This window comes from Dunckerocampus dactyliophorus, chromosome 2 (assembly GCF_027744805.1).
Source record: "Dunckerocampus dactyliophorus isolate RoL2022-P2 chromosome 2, RoL_Ddac_1.1, whole genome shotgun sequence".
Lineage (NCBI taxonomy): Eukaryota > Metazoa > Chordata > Actinopteri > Syngnathiformes > Syngnathidae > Dunckerocampus > Dunckerocampus dactyliophorus.
This window is the reverse complement of record NC_072820.1, coordinates 23,599,933-23,621,460: the sequence shown is the minus strand read 5'-3', so window position 1 is coordinate 23,621,460 and position 21,528 is coordinate 23,599,933. Positions and strand designations below refer to the sequence as shown.

Genomic DNA, 21,528 nt, shown 5'->3' with positions numbered 1-21,528 from the left:
CACTCCCCCTCCTTGTTTTTGCATATTGTAGTTCTACTTAAATCCTTATTAATATCCAAATGTGCAAAATGCAAATTCTAGCAATTTCTCAACTGACTTTTGACTTTATTCTTGTAATATTATAACTTTTTCATCAACCTAATTTTCTAAAAATTACAACATTATTTTTTGTTTTGTTTGTTATCCATAATGTTACACCTTAAAAAATGGAATAGCTTTATTTAATATTTAAACTTTATGATACTACAATGATGTTATTTTTCCTCATATTTATTATGTATGAGTTTTTCTCATTAGATTAGAACTTTTTCATTCCTTAAATTTGTATACTGCTTGCCTTCACTCGGGTCACAGGGGTAAAACTATAATTATTCTCTATAGCATGATATAAATTTATTTGGTCTTCGTCTAAGGGATTAATCACAAAAACGAGGTATCACTGTACTTCAATTTCTGCCAATAATCTTTCAAGAGACACTCACCACCATTAAAAAGGTTATAATGCAGAATAAGCTGCCCTGACACACACCCCACTGACACGATGAAAAAAATATTTGCTGCAATTTTCCAGCAGGAAAAAAATGGTTTGGTATCTGTGAGGTCACAAGCTGTCAGACATGACAGGAATGTACCAACCAGCCATCGTCATGGCAACCCTGGATGGAGTTTCAATATTATAATATTGTGGTGAACCAGCTCCAACACAGCAGTCATATTAGATGGAATGTAGCAGTTCTCTGTTGAAAAGGGATTATTTAGCGTTTAACACGACCTACTGTTGTTTGTAACTTTACATTTACAATCATGGCTGCTGCATAGTGTTTTTGTATTGATTTTATCTTGTGTGCTCCTGAAACTGTTATTAGACATAAATAAGAGATTAAATAGACTCACACTTAGCATTGACAAGATAGTAGATAATACAATACTACTACAATAGCACAATCAGTCACAATCAAACACAATATTTCTGATTTTGAGTCAGTGTCACTTTCGTTATTGTCTGAATATTGGGGAGAAAAAAAATGGAGAAATACTCTCAAATTCACATTGTGTGTCAATGCAGACGTCGGCTCATTTGCATATACACTTCCTTGATTCACTTTTAGTAACGTTCTGTGCGCTGTTTACGTTTAATGAGGTGTAACATTTTGTCTGAGTCTGGTCAAAATACATGTTTTGGATGCAGCAAAATGTGTTTGATGCACAATGAGGTGTTATACTTCGGGAATCCCTGAAACGTAAGTTCCACGGTTTTGTATTATTTAATTGTCTTTGTCACAAACTTTTTCATGTCACAAAATGACTGAAATTGACGTCACATTGTGTTTTATACACAACAGGCACAAAGAAATTATGCGATCGTGAAGCACACAGCACAGCATTGATTATTGTGACAGGCCTAGTCATCTGAATGCCTTATATTTGTATTTTAGTTAATTTAGCAATTTTTATGCTTGAAAATGCTTAATTTAGGCAAAGAAAATACATACAATTTGCTTAAATAGGGTTGTTTTTTTTTTTACTAATAGGCCGTATGCAACCACAAAACAGCATGATTTATTGATTAATATATTTTTGAAAAACTTGATAGCGTGAAGCCATGAAATTCAAAGCATGATGTAGTACATTAATGTAGCGTATTAAAACTAGTCATCGCCAGTCGCAAAAAATCTGATTGTTAGCTTCCAAAAGACCCCACAGCCATGCCTCTACTCCAAATGGTTCAAGGACAGCTTTACATTAACTTTGGGTATGAAAAGTCCTAGAATTCGAAGTAGTTAAGAAGGTGTATTCATGGGAATTCACCAGAGCGTCCCAGTTACATTCTTCAGGACCTCTTCCACGTTTGTGAAATGTGAATGAGAGATATGAAATCACATAACCCAGATACTTCAGAGCTCTACATCGACACTCACAATGAGATGAATACACCAACATTCTGTGTTGTTTTTTTTCATTGACGCAGTCTACAGTTTCCTGTAACTAAAAAAAAAACCACCACTCCTGAATGAATTTTATCTATACAGTATATAAAGTATAATAATACACACAAGAAGGCACTGGCATCCTCAAAAGCTAAAAGGAATGAAATGATCAGCCTGCCCGTCACGGAATAGAAAAGGAGGCTGCAGTCAGGCAGGCCTCATATTTGGAGGAAGGGGTGAGGACATGGATCATCAAACTCTCTAGCGAGCTCATTATTCCCTCCAAAAGGCCAGGACGTTTGCAAGATGCCAGGAGGGGATTAAGAAATATGACTCTGGTTTCAAGCCTTTCCCACTGAAAACGACTTATTTTCCTCAGACAGATCGTCCAGCGCAACTGGAACATTTTACAATTTCTCTAAATCTGATCAGACGGGGCTTTAACAATCAAGGTTCATTATGTGAAACATATAACATTCTAATTATTTACATGCTTGTAAAATTTGTAGAATGACTGAAGTTATTTTTAACCCAAGTTTTTGTATTTATTGTTTTTAACCAAAAAAGCGCATATCATGATATGCTTCACACCACATTGTTGTATAATAGCTAAACATGTTTAATATTGATTGGATGTGTTACTAGCTTTGTGTCACTTTGGTTTCTGGTGAATCTGTGACTTAAAGTTTGGTGTCTGTACCATCGCAGTGATCAGTTGTAGTTTGGACTTTTGTTTGGGTCATCTGTTTTCTGACATTATGTGTGTTGTTGTGTTGCTTTTATTTTATTAGGTCTGTTTCCTGTCTGGACTGAATGCCTGAATTACTTTTTCTGGTGAGAGGGAGGGCCAAGTGGTTAGCATCTTGGCCACACAGGCAGGAGATCGGGAAGACCTGGGTTTGAATATCCGTTGGGCATCTCTGTGTGGAGTTTGCGTTTTCCCCCCGGTTTTCTCCTTGTTTATATGTGCCCTGCAACTGGCTGGCGACCAATCCAGGGTGTACCCTGCCTCTCCCCCGAAGTCAGCTGGGATAGTCTCCAGCATACCCGCGACCCGAGTTACCCGAGTGAGGATAAGCGGCATAGAAAAAGGATGGATGGTTAGAGGGAGCTGTGGAGCCCACCTGTCTTAGATGTGTAATTAGGGTTCAGCTACTTCTGCTTTTTGCTGGTTCATTAGTTTTCCTACCTGTGTGTTTGATGCTTTCAATTGTATCTAGGTTAGCTGTTGTCCTGATATCATGTTCCTTTTCATAGCTTCTTAGCTGTTTTCCACCTCCAATAGTTAGTTTTATGTTTGCTTTAGCTGTACTTCTTAGCTGTCTTCTAATATACTTTTACTCATTCACACTAAAACAAAGTATAAAAACAGTGACTATTGTTACCTAAAGGTTATTATGTTATGATTACCCTTTTTTATCCATCAAAGCAAACAAAACAGAGCAGTGCAACCATATTATCCTTGGAAAAATGAATGCAAGTGTACATAAATGATGGCTGTTCACACTGGAACCATCTGTGAAAAGTGTGGTGTCAAGAAGGTGAAGCAACAGGAAGGACAGGGAAATTACTTAATGCTTACCAGGCATTACCTTCGGGATTGGCTGCCTATCCGCTGTATTTGGAAGATCGGATAATATTGGCTTCCGCCACGAGTTCGGGTCGATTCGGTTGCCGTATCATGTTCGTAACTGTGGGTCACACACTGACATGGTAGGTGCAGTAATGCGCTTCAAAGCTGTTTGCCACTTGACTTCCGCCACCCACAAAATATAGAAAGCACCACATCACCATGCAGACATGTCCGCAGTGTACCGTGGTGAAGTTAGTTTCACGTTGGACGTTGAATATTCGGCTCCGTAGCTACAGCGGTAGTTTCCCCTCACTGTGCCCGGACTGCTGTGTCATTGTGCGGGGAGCTCAATTGCAGAGCTACGTGATGGTCGTGGACACCCTTGGTCACTCTCCGGCCACCCCACAAGCCATCAAGCCATCTAGGTATCAACTTATCGCCGCCCCGATGTGAGTAATGGTCTCACCTTGGCCACCCCAATGCAAAATTCCTCGCTATGCCACTGCTTGCACGGGAAGTGCTGCTCTAACTGTACACTAGGGGCCGTCAATAAATTACTATTGCCCCAAAGAGAATTTGTTAAAAAAAAAAAAAAGTCATATATTCTAAATCACACCACAAATTGATCTTGACCATGTCAAATGATTAGTACTACCCTAAAAGTATTTTGCATGCCCATTTTTCCCAATTTCATCTTTTATTGGATTAGGGACCTGACTCACAGAGGTTTTTTGACCAAAGCCAAACATTGAGGTGCAACCAAAAGTAAATTCAGGAATACTTTGATTGCATTATTTTGAGTGTTTTGACGAGTTATTTTCATAACCATATTCAATTCCGCAAATTCATGTTTGTAACAAAAAGGATCACGATCGGATCGGAAGCCAAAATATGTGGATCGGGACATCCCCAATGCTTACGAACTAAAAACAAGCAGAGATGCTGAAACCGCTCACACTCACAATCAATTTCACTCCAAATGCAAGTATGTTTTGGAAACTGCAAAATGTAGTCTTACCAACTGCAAACAGGCAAAAGTGTAATGACAAGCATGCCAATGACAACAAAATATATGCACTCTACTTTAACTTCAAATATTTCTGCAGGGTAAGTCTTGGCTATCTTGTCCCTTTCTTGACAACAATAAATGTACCAATGTAATAAACAATCTTTGCAATATTATATACCAAAGCAAAGCAAGTGAAATAAAAAAAAAATGTTTCACAGCAAAAATGTAGAGCAGCAACATGAGTGGATTGTATATGGAACATAATTTGGGTTCATGTGAGGTATATATGGTCCACCATGTTTCCATGCACACAATATTTTTTTCATTAAGCAAAATAAAGTAAATATTGTGACATTTTTGATATTGCAGTTATTAAATACCTGATTATAGTTGTTGATAAAAAGCTAAAGTAGTAACTGTGGAGTGAATGTCATGTGTGGCTTAACCGTGTATGTAGTACTAGCGTGCTTTTAGTTTGATGGCCGGATTTACTGGATACAGGAAGTTTTCCGAGTTTTCCGAGTGTTGCCGAAGAGACTAGATAATGGCTGTTTTTACTGTTTTATGATTTTCATTTTTTTGATTCAATTGTTTTATTTAGACAAAAGTAATCATATACAACAAATAGAGGTCCAAGGAATGCTCAGGGGCTTTACTTAGAAAGCTTGTGTTCGCACTAAATGGGGCTGAAAAGTTGCGTATGCCGTTTTCCACGCAAATGATTGAACCTATAAAAACAACTTGACATGAGTGTGCGCACCACTATGCCACCTTTGTAGTTGGCGTACACACTTTATGGAGACATGGCAAAAAGGTGACGCACATTTTAAGTGGTGAAGTGAAATCATCTGTTAGAAATAAATATGCAATACGGATTTCATTTGTCATTTATCATAAACACCACTGTATTGGTATTGTATCCCGCCTAAAAGATATAAGAAAAACACAACGCGGCACTTGAATACTTCATTTTATAAAACATCAACCGCTTGTATTGTTTTTTTAATTCGCTCGTGTAACGGATGCCAGCCTGTAAGGCTGCGCAAGAGTACGTTGGTAAACCTCACTCCCTCTGCCTTGAGAGCTGCGCTGAAACACGCGGTCAACAGTCCGGGCTTCTGGCTGTGTGGTCAGCGCTCTCGTCTCCCATTGAGCCCCTGTGTTTGAGCCCCAGAGCGTGAAGTGTGAAGCAGGGCGGGTTACACTCTTGTTTGAGTTCCTTTCTCAGTCCGTTCCATAATTTAACTCCGCATACTGAAATGCTGTCCGGTTTTCAGCATTGTTCTCGCATATAAGTGTTTTACTTTTAATTTTTCTCTAAGGTCATATTTCTCCTCTCTTATAGAGAAATACTGTATGACGTTTTTGGGTAACAATTTATTGTTAACTTTATGCATTATTTTAGCAGTTTGAAAATTTACTAAATCAGCAAATTTTAATATCTGTGATTTAACAAATAAAGGGTTTGTATGTTCTCTATACGCGGCATTATGATACCAAAGAACAGTAAATAACGTGGAGTGATTTTTGATAAAGAACACATTTTGCCTTATTCAATATTGAAGTATTTCTCGCCACCTTTTGTTGTATATTTCACCTATTATGATTCCCAGAAATGTATTTTCTTTCAGTCTTTCAATGTTCACTCCTTCTATTTGTATTTGATCGTACGTATCCTTTCTGCTATTTCCAAATGGCATTGTTTTACTTTTACTTAAGTTCAATTAAAATCTGTTTTTATCAACCCATGTCTTTAATATGACCATTTCATCCTTGACCTTTTGAATTAGTTCTTTTGTGCTTTCCCCAGAACAAAAGGCAGTGGTATCATCCGCAAATAATAACAACTTTAAGTCCTTTGTCACTTTACAAATGTCGTTGATATACAAATTGAACAATATGCTCAGACACTTGAAAAAAATATTTCCAAATATATTCATTAAGAAATCATACTGCGGTTCCTCGCTGTTTCGCTGTTGACTACGGCCTATTAAAAAATTATGCCTATTAGTCAAAAATATGTATATTTTGCATAATTTTACATATATTTGGTGTAAATTAAGCATGTGCGGGTATAAAAATGGCCAGATTAACTAAAATACAAATGGAATCAATTCAGAAGACATACTGTACACACGCATTCAAAGACTTAGGCCTGGCTATGACTACGTGGCAGCATTATCATCAAACAAGATGTAGTATTTTCACAGGATGGTTGTGTCTAAGAACTGTCCGTGTGTGTAATTATTTTTTGTAATTACTATACACATGTAGTACGCCTATCAAATGAAACAAGCCATAAGCTAGGGGTATGTGTGTCAGTGTCGCCAGGTCTCGTGGGAGAAACAAGCGACTAGCTCTCTGAATACAAGTCCAAAACAACAGGGAACTTGGGAATTTGCAAGCTACTTTCCAAAAAAAAGCAGCCCAAAGTCACTTATAATACGTGGGTCTGGCGACATTGACGTGTGCGTGAGTCCATATTGTCTCTCATTTTCTCTTACAGCATGTCTACTTTATTGGCTAATATGAGTGTATTTCATGTTTAAAATTGTATTAAGAATGTCACAATTTATAAATAAGGAATTCCACTTTGGAAATTTACAAATCACAATTGGGTCTGGAACTGATTAACCACAATAAACGAGGGACGACTATATACAAAATGTTTTTCATTGGCATATGACATAACAAAATGTAACAAAGATATTTTTTGATTTTGTCATTTTGGTGTGAAAAACGTTTGTTTTTGCTTAACATGTGATTGGGAATATTCTTATTGCTTGTGGATGTTATGGACAATATCAACCTCAACCACAATATTGTGTGTATGGAAATGTGGTCTTTGACCATTGTGCAAAATATTCCAGTTCACCCTGACACTTGAAAGCACACACTAGACGCATCTACAACAATACCACAGTCCAGCAATACCACAGTCCACTGCAGATACAGCTGGTGTTCCTTGATGATCATCCACAAAAGATGTTACTGTATATGTTACTTTATGTGTTGGAGCCTACCTTTACTGATGTCCTGGTATTCTAGCCACAGTTGTCTCTGAACCTGTTTGTTGGGGTACCAAATGGTACAGGACTCTTGGAATCCGTACATGGCCTCCTGTACGTAGTGGTTCCCAAACTCCTTCAGGATGACTTCAAAGTCGCTCCGCTGTGTTGCCCCATCGAGGGAATGGATGGCTGCACTAAAGGCTGCAAAGAAAATAGGACAATTATTGGATTCATTCAATGAATACAAATTTATTTTCACAGCACTTTCACAGACGAGTCACAAAATGCTTCACAGCTTCAAATACACAATAAAAATGTCAACATGACATTATAATACAGTATCATCAGTCAATATCAGCAGTTAGATATTTAAATGTTTTTAGATTATTTTAAAAAACATGGACAGAGGTTGCAGTTCTCAAGGAAAGAGGATAAGAGTTCCATACACTGAGAGCCACAGACTCAAAGTCCCGTAGTCCTTTTAGTTTTTAGTTGTTGGAGGGACAAACAACTAAAAGCTCCCAACGGAGGGTGAGCGGCAAGTACGTGGGTGTCACAAATCCCTTGCTCCTTAAGTACGACACACTTGTAAACCCTCTGATACCCTACTTCCTCTATGTGCTGGCCACAGCCAACAAATTGGGATTTATTCACGTAACCTTGGACACTTTTCCCACACTTACCCACTTTCCACCAATGTGTGCTTTGCTCAACCAAGGACAATAAAACTCTGGACCTACTGTATGCTAATACATAGAATGCATACAGTGCACCACTGTTTCCCATCCTCCCACTCCCATCCCCACTGAGGAAACCAGCCCCATTACTCTGATACCTGGCCAAATGAAAAGGCAGCTGGAGAGAGTCAAACGGGGCAAGTCAGCAGGTGCTGACCATAATAACCACCTTGTGCTGCTCAGCTGACTGGGATCCTGCACTTCATCTCCAACCTGATACTGGTACTATGAAAATCATCCTGCATTGTGCCGGTGCCCAAGAAGCCCATTCCATCTGACCTCAACAACTTTAGACCGGTTGCCCTGACATCACACGTCATGAATGTCCTAGAAAGACTCGTGCTGGCTCAGCTGAGACCCCTGGTGGCCCCTTACCTGGACCCTCTACAGTTTGCATATCAACCTCATGTTGGTGTGGATGATGCTGTCATCTACCTACTACATCCTGCTCACTCTCAACTGGATGGTGGGATAATGTTCTTTGATTTTGTCAGTGCCTTTAACACCATTGAGCCCTTTCTGATGAGTGAGAAGCTTCTCAGGATGGGCGTCAGCTCGTCCATTGTCTACTGGATTACCGATTATTTGTCTGACAGCCCCAGCGTGTACGGCTGGGGAGCTCCACGTCTGAGCTCTGTGGTTAGTAGTGTAGGAGCACCGCAGAGGACTGTCCCGTTTCCATTCCTGTTCACTCTGTACACCCCTTATTTCCAGTACAGCTCTGGGTCCCGCCACCTGCAGAAGCTCTCTGATGACTCTGCAGTGGTTGGGTGTATCAGAGATGGACAGGAGGCGGAGTACAAGCCAGTGATCGCTGACTTTGTGGTGGTCCCGGGCAAACCACCTGCTCCTGAATGTGGACAAGACCAAAGAATTGGTGACTGACTTCAGGAGGAAGGTGACCATTCAGAGCAACACTCACACACACTCATATCACTTCATTTACTTATTGATTGATTGATTGATTGATATTAATGTCTCTTCTGTTCTTGTTGCTTTATTTATTGGTATTAATGTGTCTTTTGTTCTTTTTCTTTTTCTTGTGTTTTCTTTCTTTTTTTGGGGGATTGAACAGAACAAGATTTTCATTGCATAGTATAACTACCTGTTTTACTGTGCAAATGACAATAAAACTCTTGAATCTTCTATATTTGTTCCTGTCTGACTGAGATGTATGACCACCCGATTGGAGCAACAGCAAATGGTTGATTTCACATCCTCAGCCAATTCAAGATGGCAGTGCTGTGTTTGGTCTGCTGCTTGTTCCTCTGCTTGCTAAATGTTGCTTTGAATGTGTTGTGGGATATTGTCTATGACCGCGCCACGCTTCTACAAATATGCACTGCATCAATAAATCCTGTGAATGGAAATCCTTACACTGTATACCATCGCCTATGTGGACATCTATACCAGCTTTACTGAGGCGCACTGTCTGTCCATTGCTTGGCAGTAAACGCTGCAGAAGACATGGCAGGAGAGGTGGACATGTCAAACTGCAGACTTACCTGGATATATTCTTCCTGTGTGACAGCATCTTATCAGCTTATACAGCAAGATCTGGTTGGACTGGACAACGTAAATCAAGGTGATTAAATCCAAGGTTTCAGGGCCCGCCACAAAATGACATCCTTACAGCCCTCGACACCAAGAACTCGGCAGCGCTGGTGTTATTAGACCTTACAGCCGCCTCTGGACACCGTGGATCATGCTGTTCTTATCTTCCGCCTTGAGCACTGTGTTGGACTTTGTGGTGCAGTGCTTGAATGGTTCTCTTCATACCTCACAAACAGGACTCACAAACAGTTATGCTCAATGACTTCTCCACTGCATCCCCTCTCTTCACAGGTGTACCACATGGAACAATCCTTTGATCACTTCTGTTTTCTCTGTACATGCTGCCACTAGGACAAATAATTTCCAACCACATCAGTTTCCATCTCTACACAGTTGACATTCAGCTATACTTACCTGTGCTCCCAAATGACAGAACGGACCCTCTTCATAGTTGCCTTCATGACAAAACTTCCTCCATTTAAATGAGGGTAAGACTGAATATGTTCTATCCTGCCCTGACCCTCCCCATAGCACACCCATCTTTGGTCCCATGACACCACAATTCAGTCCAGCCACTAGGAACTTGGGTGTTTTTTTTTTTATTCCAGCCTGAAATGTGACAAACAGGTGAATGCTGTTGCGAAAGCAAGTTTCTTCCAGTTTAGGCTCCTGTCAAAAGTCAAATCTTTTCTGTCCCGTGCAGACCTTGAAAAAGCCATTCATGCCTTCATCAGTTCCAGGATCGACAACTGCAATGCCATCTATATTGGACTAAATCAATCTCTTCTCCGTAAACTTAACTGTTACAAAATGCTGCTGCTCGGCTACTCTCCCAACGCCTCAAAACATGCCCATATTACCCCCATTCTCTTCTCTCTACACTGACTGCCAGTTCGATCCAGGGTGGATTTTAAGGTGTTTCTCTTTGTGTTCAATGCCATTAACGGTCTTGCTTCGTCCTACCCAACCGACCTGCTGACTGTTTATCAGCCAGGTCACTGCGCTCCTCCGAGCAGATAACTCTCGTGGTTCCCTGGTTCTGATATAAGAAATTGGGAGATTGCTCATTTGCTGTGTCTGCTCCCAGGCTCTGGAACTGTCTTCCACCTGATCTACGCTTTATAACTGAATGATCAGTTTTTAAATCACAGCTAAAGACACACCTATTCAAACTAGCTTTTGACACATAGTCTGGGTCTTAGAATTATGTTGTCTGTGCTGTTGTATACATGTATTTTATCCTGTTTTTATGACTGTGATTTGTTGCATTGTGTAAAGCACTTTGTAAACTGTTTTGGCTGTTGGTAAGGCGCTATACAAATAAATATTGATTGATTGACTGATTTATCTTTGGTCTGCATGGTCCAGTGTAGAACAGTCTTTACACATCAAAAGATTGAAGCTTTGGTTTTGCTACATGCTCCCTTGGTTGAATCTGTCTTTGTTTTAAATTGTTTGAATTGCGAAAATTGTTGTAATTAAGTTTTTCGTCCACCCACACTTAAGCAGAAAGTGTCACCGTGTTACCTACTAGCAGTTAGCAGTTGTGTTTCATTTTTAAAATAATTTGTTTTCTATTTTGTTCCCTTCTGTACCCAAAAAGAACAGAATGTGCCTTTTATTGTGAGAATCAAAACTTTATTGTGAGAATCGCTCACAATAATGGGAAGAAAAGATGGTTATGATGGTGTAAAAAAGGGTGAAAACTTATGTCACTGAGCAGAGATCCAATATTGCCATGTGCACACGAGAATCACTGCAGCAAATAATAGAAATCATAAAGCCATAGTGGTTTATCATGATCATTTCCAGGAGAAGTAGTATTAATAACCCAGCTCTCACACACCGTCTGCTCTTATTTCCCCTCTAAAAATAAATTAGGGGCTCACTCAAGTGAGAGACATATATCGTTACGTGGATGAGCAATGAGTCCTTTGCTTTCAGATGTAAAACCCCTGTAAGCTTCAACCCTCTGGTGGCTTTTGAAATATGACGAGCTAAAGAGGGAAATGGCAGGAAAGGAGAGGTCGGGTGGAGACTGAAGAAAAAAAACAACTGTGCCCTCGGCGGATGTACGTACAAGCTCCTGCATCACCAGTCTAAATACAGTACATTAATACCAGGATGAAAGCTACTGGAAGCTATCCTGAAACAACTTATGTCATACAGTGGCAAAAATACACATACTGTGGGGAATATAATATTTGATATAATAAAATCTGAACAGTGTCATTTTTATGGTAGCTTTATTATAACAGAGAGAAAATGTGAAAAAATTCCACAAAACAAAGATGACATGAAGGTTATACATTAATTTGTATTTAAGGACAGAAGTATGTGATTCCCCCTACCAACATGCAAACATTCTGACTCACAGTGCGGTTGTATGGCCATGAAACACACCAAGGATCCTGTCCTGTTTAAGAAAGAATGCTAATCTCAACTCATTCTGTGGATAAAAGACACCTGTAACACAAATGCTCTCTTCCATTCAAACCTCTTCACCACCATTAGCAAGACCAAAGAGGTGACCTCAAGATTGTAGACCTCCACAAGACTGGAATGGACTACAAACTCATCATCAAGATTGTAGACCTACACAAGACTGGACTCAACCTACACAAGACCGGACTCAACTAAAAAAAAAACAAACATAACATTGTAAACCTTCACAAGACTGGAATGGACTACAAGACCAACAAAATGACAAGTCAATCAACAAGATTGTAGACCAATCAATGATAAATCGAGGAAATCCAAGATAAAGTCAATCACCCTTTCTCTGGAGCTCTATATAAGATTTCACCTGGTGGGTTAAGGATGAGTGTGACAAAGGTGAAGGAGCAGCCCACAATGACAAGGGAGGAGCTGGTTGATGTCAAGGGACGTGGGAGCACAGTCAGCAAGAAAAGCATTAGTAAGGCACTTTGCTGTAATGGATTGAGATCCTCCAAGATTGTAGACCTATACAACACTGGAATGGACTACAAAACCATCAACAAGATCAGATACTACACAAGACTGCAGTGGACTTGTATTAAAAACTAAGAGCAACATATTTGGTTACAGCGCTGCACTCTATCATCAATGAGGAAGATCAAGGAAACAGCCCAGAATGAAAGTACAGACCATATAGAAGTTGCTACGCCCCTCTAGAAAGTGAAACTTAAGCTTGTGTTTCTGGAAAGTGGAAGTTTGTGTGAGAGAGTCTCGAACTGGTTCTAACTACGCTGATAGTGCGTCTGTTTTAACTTCTCCTCTCAGTACTTATCCACGGGTTATCTGGGAGTTTTGTGCAACTCTAATTGTGCTGTGCGAGTGTGTGTGTGTGTGTGTGTGTGTGTGTGTGTGTGTGTGTGTGTGTGTGTGAGTGTCAAGACATCCTTCTATGAGAAGCTATTAGATTGAAAATTCCCTGAGGTAACAAACTGAATCTAAAGGGAAAATAATATCGAACACGCCAACTACTACTGTAAATCACCTTTTGCATTGCTTGCAAATACTTATTCCACTCAATCTGAAACTAATTCATTAATAACCTTTAGTTCATGTTATTCTTTTACATACTATTTCTGTTAAAATAAATCTACCTTAAAAATGATGGACTGGTCATATCTTTTTAAGGGACTAAATATAAAATCTGTAGGGGATCAAATAATTATTTTCCCTATTTTCATAAAAAAACAAATCATCCTGACAATGTTTGGTGCGATCCATGTAAATATACCAGGAGCCAGGATAAAATAATGCTTTACTATGTTTCAGATCATCAAACACATTTAATGTCAGTCAATGACAACACAACTAAACACAAAATGCAGTTTTTAAATGAAACATAGCCCTGTGTGAAAAAGTGTGAAAGCGACATGCATGGCAGAGTTCCAAGAAGAAAACCACTGCTGAACAAAAATAACACTAAGGCTCGTCTCATTTTTGCCAGAAAACATATTGCTGGTCCCCAAGACCTTTTGGGAAAATACTATGTGGTCTGACAAAACAAAAGTTGACATTTTTGTAAGGTGTCCCATTACCGGTACATTCAGTGTAAAAGTAACGCTGCTTTTCAGAAAGAGAACCTAATACCAACAGTAAAATATGGTGGTGGTAGTGTGATTGTCCGGGGCTGCTTTGCTGATTCAGGACCTGGAAGACTTGCTGTGATAAATGGAACCATGAATTCTGCTGTCTACCAAAAAATCCTGAAGGAGAATGTCCCGCCATCTGTTTGTGACCTCAAGCTGAAAGGAACTTGGGTTCTGCAGCAGGACAATGATCCAAAACACACCAGCAAGTTCACCTCTGAATGGATGAAGAAAAACAAAATGGACACTGTGCAGTGACCTTGTCAAAGTCCTGACCTGAATTCTATTGAGATGCTGTGGCATGACCTTAAAAAGGTGGTTCATGCTTGAAAACCCTCCAATGTGGCTGAATTACAACAATTCTACATAGATGAGTGGGCCAAAATTCCTCCACAGCGCTTTAAGAGACTCACTGCAAAGATCACAAAGAGTTGTTTGCAGTTGTTCCTGCTAAAGGTGGCCCAACCAGTTATTAAGTTTAAGGGGCAAACACTTTTTCACACAAGGCCATGCAGTTTTGGATGTTTTTTCTTCCTTAACAATTAAGTTTTATTTCAAAACTGCATTTTGTGTTCAGTTGTGTTGTCAATGACTAATATTTACATTTGTTCGATGATCTGAAACATTTAAGTGGGACAAACATGAATAAAAAAATCAGTAAGGTGGCAAACACTTTTTTACACCTCTGTATCTACAGCCTGTGAAATATGGCATATGCGGTCAGAATACATTGGTCTTGCTGTGACACAAATCTCTGATATAACAGGCAGTCAGTGAAATTTAAAAAAAGATAAAATAACATACATTTGTTTTTGGTGGCGTCATTTTAGCTTTTCATGCATGGTTCTAGCAATCTGTTCATCTCAATGTACTGTGCAATACCAAGAGAAAAACATGTTGTTTTTACAGAATAGTCTTTTCATATGCAGGCAACCATAATTACATTTCAGTGAGATTCTAAGCTATCAAGTTACACTGGCAAATACTGTAATCCTTTTTTGTGTCCCTCTGCTTATATTGAGTCCCTATTATTTAGATGCTCAGCAGGAAATATGCATGGAGAAATATTGAATATCAGTGATAATCAACTTCCTATCTGGTCTGAGTGTGTAGTGCTAGAAATGTGGCTACAGCAGGCGGATTATTGTGTTACTTTCCTCCAGCTAAAAAAAAACTAGGCTGAATTTAAACTTCAGAGTTCAAGTGACAAATTGTGTTTTTTTCCCACCCCCATGTGGCCCAGTTTTAGTTTAGATATACTCTACATCAGTGGTCACCAACCTTTTTGAGACCAAGATCCCTGGTCATATACTGTGTGTGTGTGTGGGTGTGTGTGTGTGTGTGTGTGTGTGTGTGTGTGTGTGTGTGTGTGTGTGTGTGTGTGTGTGTGTGTATATACACACACACAATATATGCTTTGTGTTATTATTGGTTGTTGGTTTAAACATTTCAGCTTTTTCTCATCGTCCCTTTTGCTGTATTTTTATAATTTTTGCTGTTTTTCAAATTTTATTTTGTTTCTGCAGTGATGCAATGACAAATGAGGCACGGGCCGCAGATGGCCCCGAGCCGCACTTTGGGCAGTAACGAAAGACTTATTTGCGGATGATACTACTGCCTTTTGTTCTGGGGAAAGCACACAAGAGCTAATTGAAAAAGTCAGGGATGGAATGGTCATATTAAAAAGATGGTGTGATAAAAACAGATTATCCTTGAACTTAAGTGAAACTGAAATAATGCTATTTGGTGATAGCAGAAAGGACACGTACAACCAAATACAAATAGATGGAGTGGACATTGAAATGGTGAACGAACATAAATTTCTGGGGACCATAACAGATGAAAAAATGAGCTGGAAATCTCACATCAAAAAATATACAACATAAGGTGGCGAGAAATACTTCAACACTGAATAAAGCAAATTTTGTTCTTGATCAAAAGTCACTTCACACTCTTTATGGTTCTCTGGTATTACCATATCTAACTTATAGTGTGGAGATATGGGATAATAACTATATGGTCATAAAAAAGACATGGTTTGGTAAAAACAGATTATCCTTGAACTTAAGTTAAACTAAAATAATGCTATTTGGAAATGGCAGAAAGGATATGTACGATCAAATACAAATAGACAGAGTGGACATTCAAAGAGTGAAACTGTACAAAAAAGGAGGCACGGACAGAATGACAATCCAGAACATAAATCTCCAAAGAAAAACGGTAATTTCAATTTTAACCAACCATACTTCATTGTCAAAAGCTGAAAGTGGTTTACCTTGTGACAAGACCTACCTTGAGATAAGACCCACTGATTGAGTTTAACATGGTAAAGCACGGAGCGAAGACTCCAGCGTTGTACAAGAGGGTAGCCAGACACCTCGCTGTAGTTCACCATGCCTGCAATGACATGTGACATACATGTTTATTAATACTGATGCTGTCCTCGGTATGATGTGGACTCTGGATGAGCCATCGCACTGACTGCGCGCACACACACACACACAAAAAGCACACGGAGAGCGAAGACCTCCGCCAAGCGCCATAGTTCACCCCCCATATTGCGATTCACACCTTTCCAAGTGCTCTGCCCATTTTTTGTGGAGTTATATGCACAAATGCCGAAAATGGTCCTATCTCACAATTCCCTCCTTTTTATTTCACATTTTAGTCGTGAAATAACATGTTTGAGACTCTTGTTCTGCCATGTAATTAATATACTATAATAATAACAACAAAATATGTTTAATTTTTTAGCAATTACTGTTGTAATATATACGCCCTATATATTTCCCTGTCTGCCATCACTGGATGTTTGCATGAATAACCAACTTCACACAGATCATTACAAATGAATACACAATAAAATAATTACATAATAAAGTCTTACAGATCACTTACACACACAGTACACATTACAGCTAAATACTAAACAATAAAGATAGCAACTTCTGATCAATCCATGTCAATTTCAGACTTAAAATAATGTACCAATTTAAGGCCATTTCCGGTTAAACCAAGACTGCTTCCGGTTTATGCCCCGCCCATTTCAAGTACAGATACAGATACAGATCATTTAGATGGCTGAACAGATACAGATAGTCGTGCACTTACTCATGCCTAATGTGGACAATGGTGCATGGTACTTAATAACTTCAAATGCAAAATTTTGCAGAAAATTTATCATTTAAGTGCAAAATCTCCACAGTTGATTGGATGTCACAAATGAGTCCAAGATGAAACTTGGCTTATACACAGTCAAGTTGACTTGACCTGTAGAATTGGGGATAACGTTTCATGTAGACAAGATGACAGATGAGAGATGCGTGTTAAGTTTCTTGGCTTACGATCAAAGAAAGCATAAACTGCAGCTCATCCTTCCCAGAAACACACAGCAGATGTCTTTATTTAGTGAGGTAAAAAATGAGATGGTCTAAAGTAGGTTGCTATGTATTTGGCGGACTATCAATACACCCACTTGAAAAAAAAAACACATTGAAACACATGAAACATATAGAGATAAATTGGACATTTAAAATGAACTCTAAACACATGAGTTTCTACCCAAACTGACAAAAAAATAAAAACATACAGTGGAATCCCGGTTTTGCATACGCCCCATAATTAACGTCAAATATTTACCAAAAAACGTTGCCTCGGTTTGCATACATTTTCCGGTTTGTGTACAATATGATGCATGTCGTGCTATTCATTCATTGCGTGAGTCCAGCTGTGTTCTTAATGTATCTTTGTCACAAAATGTCCTTGTTAGCATCTTATTAGCTTGCTAGTCTATGGAAACAAATACTAGAAGTAAGCGCTGTCGCCCATCTATGATATCATCAGCGGATGACTCTGTACTAACACAGTTATGTCTCAAAAATGTTAACACAAAACACAATATAGGTGATTAAGAAAAAAGATGGCAAGAATTTTGGCTCTGGCAGTTTGAGACTTCTGTTCTGAGAAACACATGGGTGGATGTCAGAGCCAGTAGTGGTGGGACATTGACGGGAGCCATTTCACTCACACAGGTGTTTAAAATAATTTTCAGATGACAAAAAGTACATCTATGAGTACCTTACCCCAAAATCTCGCACAGCAAAACATGCCTTTTGATGACGTCTAGTCAGGATATAGGCGGCCGGAACATTCAAACTGCAGTAGCATCGGATACATCTGATTTATATCTAGTTGATTCTCCTGAAAGGGGTACCAGTCACTTTAAGAGGCATGACACAAAGACTATTTGGTTTGCAGCTATAACCAACTACTGTACATTGCAAACACATTGAATAAACAGGGGAAACACATTTTCTTCAGGTCTGGTGTAAATAAAACACGATCGGATGTCAATTTCAGCCCGTTTGCACATCGCCAGTTATTGCGATCGATTATAGATGATATGGCGATATGTATTGAAGTGATAATTCATTTTTATATTTGTATAGTCTGCTGGCATCCATCCATCCATCTTCCGCTTATCCAAGATCAGGTCACAGGGGCAGCTTTGTCCGGCTCCTCCCGGCGGATCCGGAGGCGTTCCCAGGCCAGTTGAGAGACTTTCCAATGTGTCCTGGGTCTTCCCTGAGGCCTGCTACTGGGAGTTGAAACGCCTTCTGACAGGATACTCTGCCAGACGTTCCCAGCAGACCCTCACAATGCATTTGAGTCTTCCAGGTGTGACTGGCCTCCTCCCCCACCGTCAGAGCCAATTCACCACCACGTGGTGATCGGTTGGCAGCTCTGCCCCTCTCTTTACCCGAGTGTCCAAAACATGTGGGCGCAAGTCCAACAACACGACCATGAAGTCAATCATTGTGGCCCCGGGTGTCTTGGTGACAAATGCAGATATGGACACCCTTATGCTTGACCATGGTGTTCGTTATGGACAATGTATGACAAGCACAGATGTCATACTCATCTACTTCTACTCGCATCTACTTCCGCGATGGAGCACTGTGGCCATCTTGTTTATGTATATGTTCCACAGCGGAAGACAATGGGAGTGTCTTCGTCACATACACATGAACGCACAGGCAACAGTGCGCAAGGATACGGTGAGAGCCAAATATAACGCAGAGCGTTTTATGAGGTTTGATTTTTTTTGAGAAGGCATTTTTGTGATGCGAATATGTTAATCTTTTGAACTCTACTTAATTCTCCCCAGCAACTAAGCTTCAGCTAAGCTAAGTTCTTCATCACATAAATCTGACAAGAACTGGACTGAGGAGATGGAGTGGGGGGTAAATCAATTAATGGACTACAATGCTGATGGGGATGTCATACAACTTAATTTTAAAAAATCTGAACTATCCCTTTTTAAGGATGGGAAAAGGTCACAGGGGGACTAAACTCCAAAACACCAGGTTGGCAGATGACCACACCACCACCTGACCCACACCTCCATGCAAAAAAAGTTAAAACATGTTAGGTGTGATATGGTTTCCACTGGTAGGCCCATTGCCAATTCGTTTTCAAAGGGAAATTGTCCAAAAAACTGTGAATGTGGGAATTTTTTAAAAAGTCCTGATAGATATCCAAGATGGACCTAAGGATTCTGACAATGGAACAGTTTTCATCGTCTGAGAATTGTGGGGGGAGACTGCAGACAAAACGGTGGGATTTTAAATGTATATGTTGAAAAATTATAGCGGGATGGAAGAGTGAAACAGCAATCATCAGTTTGGGAAACAACCACTTCTCAACATTCACATAATAAAAGTGACTGATGTTCCACATTGATGAGTTACAGCTCCAGCAATGGTCTGAATGCCACTTTAGTCGCCATTGTTTACTACTACACAGGAAGGGAACACCTAGTCTACGAGAGTTATGGTTACTGACTGTCAGCATTTTTGTAGAGACCAACACATTTCATATTAGAAAACAATACAAAATATCCCAAATAATCCAAAATTCAAACACACAACAGAAGTTGCTCACTTTGCAACTACATTCGTGTGCGTGATAAAGACGTGTGAGTTACTTCATGTGATGGAAGTGATGGGACAAGTAAACTGGTTGTAACACAAATGATCAGTATGAATGATCACAAGTCCATCACGGTACGAATGGTACTAGTGTGAATATATACAAAGACCTTTTGTAACTGCACAACCAAAGAGAAACACTTTCCTGTTTGAACATTAAATGTATGCGTGAAGAAGAGTAACAGGTCCTCGACAATGGTGAAGTGAAAATGCAACATTTGGCGAGGGCCTGACATCAGCTAGGAAATTGATGAATTATGTTCCAGCATTGTCTTCACCTTCAGCTCCATTCATTTGTACCTTCCTCAGGGAAATAGCGCCTTGGAACGACTGATAGATACCCCGGCACGGAAAGAACACACCATTACTTAACCTTCCCATGGCCAACCTCATCCCTGGCAGTTAAAACGAACAACACGGCTAAAACACATACAGTACCACAGGATATTCTTCTCCCTGAAAGGCCTTGTCTCCCTTTTAGCCCTGGGGCGTTCTGCTCTCATTGTTTGACACAATGATTAATTTGACGGCACTTCACTTTGCAAACATCCAAGTTGGTAATCTCTCTTCATGCAGACAGTGCCAGGGGATTCTATGGAAGCAGGCTGAATTCATAAAATGTCAAATGTGTGCGCTAATACAACCACAATGACTCAAACACATCAAAGTACGTACTGTACGATGATGAATACATGCATGAGGTAATACAAAGTTATATGATCAGGAAACAAAGATTCTTTCCTCTGTGCTTTCCCTCTGTGTTAGTTTCAAGCATGTTGTGAAAGATTCATTTGCATGCACAGACCGTATGCTTATATGTGCATGACTAAACATCACATTACCAAGTAACAACATAATTGTCATGATCTGTGAGTTAGTCCGTGTGACAGTTTTGTTTATTTTCCCTTTTATGTCTTATTTCCTGTTTCATGCCCTTATTTTGATATGGCTTCCGTTTCTGCTCCATTCGGTGTTTTGTTTGGTGTGTGCAGGACTCTTTTACGGACCTTTTATGACTCTGTGGTGGCCTCAGCCATCTTCTATGCTGTGGGCTGCTGGAGAGGGGGCAGCACGGACAGGGACAGGAGCAGGATCAATAGGCTGATCAGGAGAGCGAGCTCTGTCCTGGACGGTCCTCTGGACTCCGTGGAGGAAGTGGGGGAGAGAAGGATGTTGGCTAAGCTGACATCCATCATGGACAACACCTCTCACCCGCTACATGACACTGTGGGTGTTAGCAGCTCCTTCAGCAGCAGACTGTTACACCCACGGTGTAAGAAGGAGAGGTTCCGCAGGTCCTTCATACTGACCGCTATCAGGCTCTACAACACCTGCACCACCTGAACAATGTTGTAGTCAATATGTATTCCTTACACTGTTCTCTTTACTTGTCTTGCTTGCTTGCTGCTGTAACAAGTAAATTTCCTCGCTGTGGGATAAATAAAGTACATACATACATACATACATACATACATTACAGTAATTATCATTCTGTTCACTACCATAGATTATCATTTCATTACTACAATTATGTGTGACTGTTTCAATGCAGTATTGTCATTGTGATGACTACCATAGTTCATCATTTCATGACTATTATGTGTGACTGTTTCAATGCAGTATTGTCATTGTGATCACTATCAT

The 21,528-nt window shown here is 39.8% G+C and overlaps 1 protein-coding gene across 4 annotated transcripts in view; it reads right to left on the bottom strand.

Annotated features, from left to right (window-relative positions):
- The window catches only part of astn1 (astrotactin 1), a 368,837-nt gene that overhangs the window by 140,141 nt on the left and 207,168 nt on the right, over positions 1-21,528 (bottom strand). For all 4 annotated transcript variants that reach the window (XM_054764852.1, XM_054764861.1, XM_054764869.1 and 1 more), the window contains 2 exons: positions 16,187-16,291; positions 7,534-7,722 (listed from right to left, as the gene is read on the bottom strand). In XM_054764852.1, coding sequence (XP_054620827.1) covers positions 7,534-7,722; positions 16,187-16,291 — 294 coding nt within the window. The remainder of the gene's footprint in view (positions 1-7,533; positions 7,723-16,186; positions 16,292-21,528) is intronic.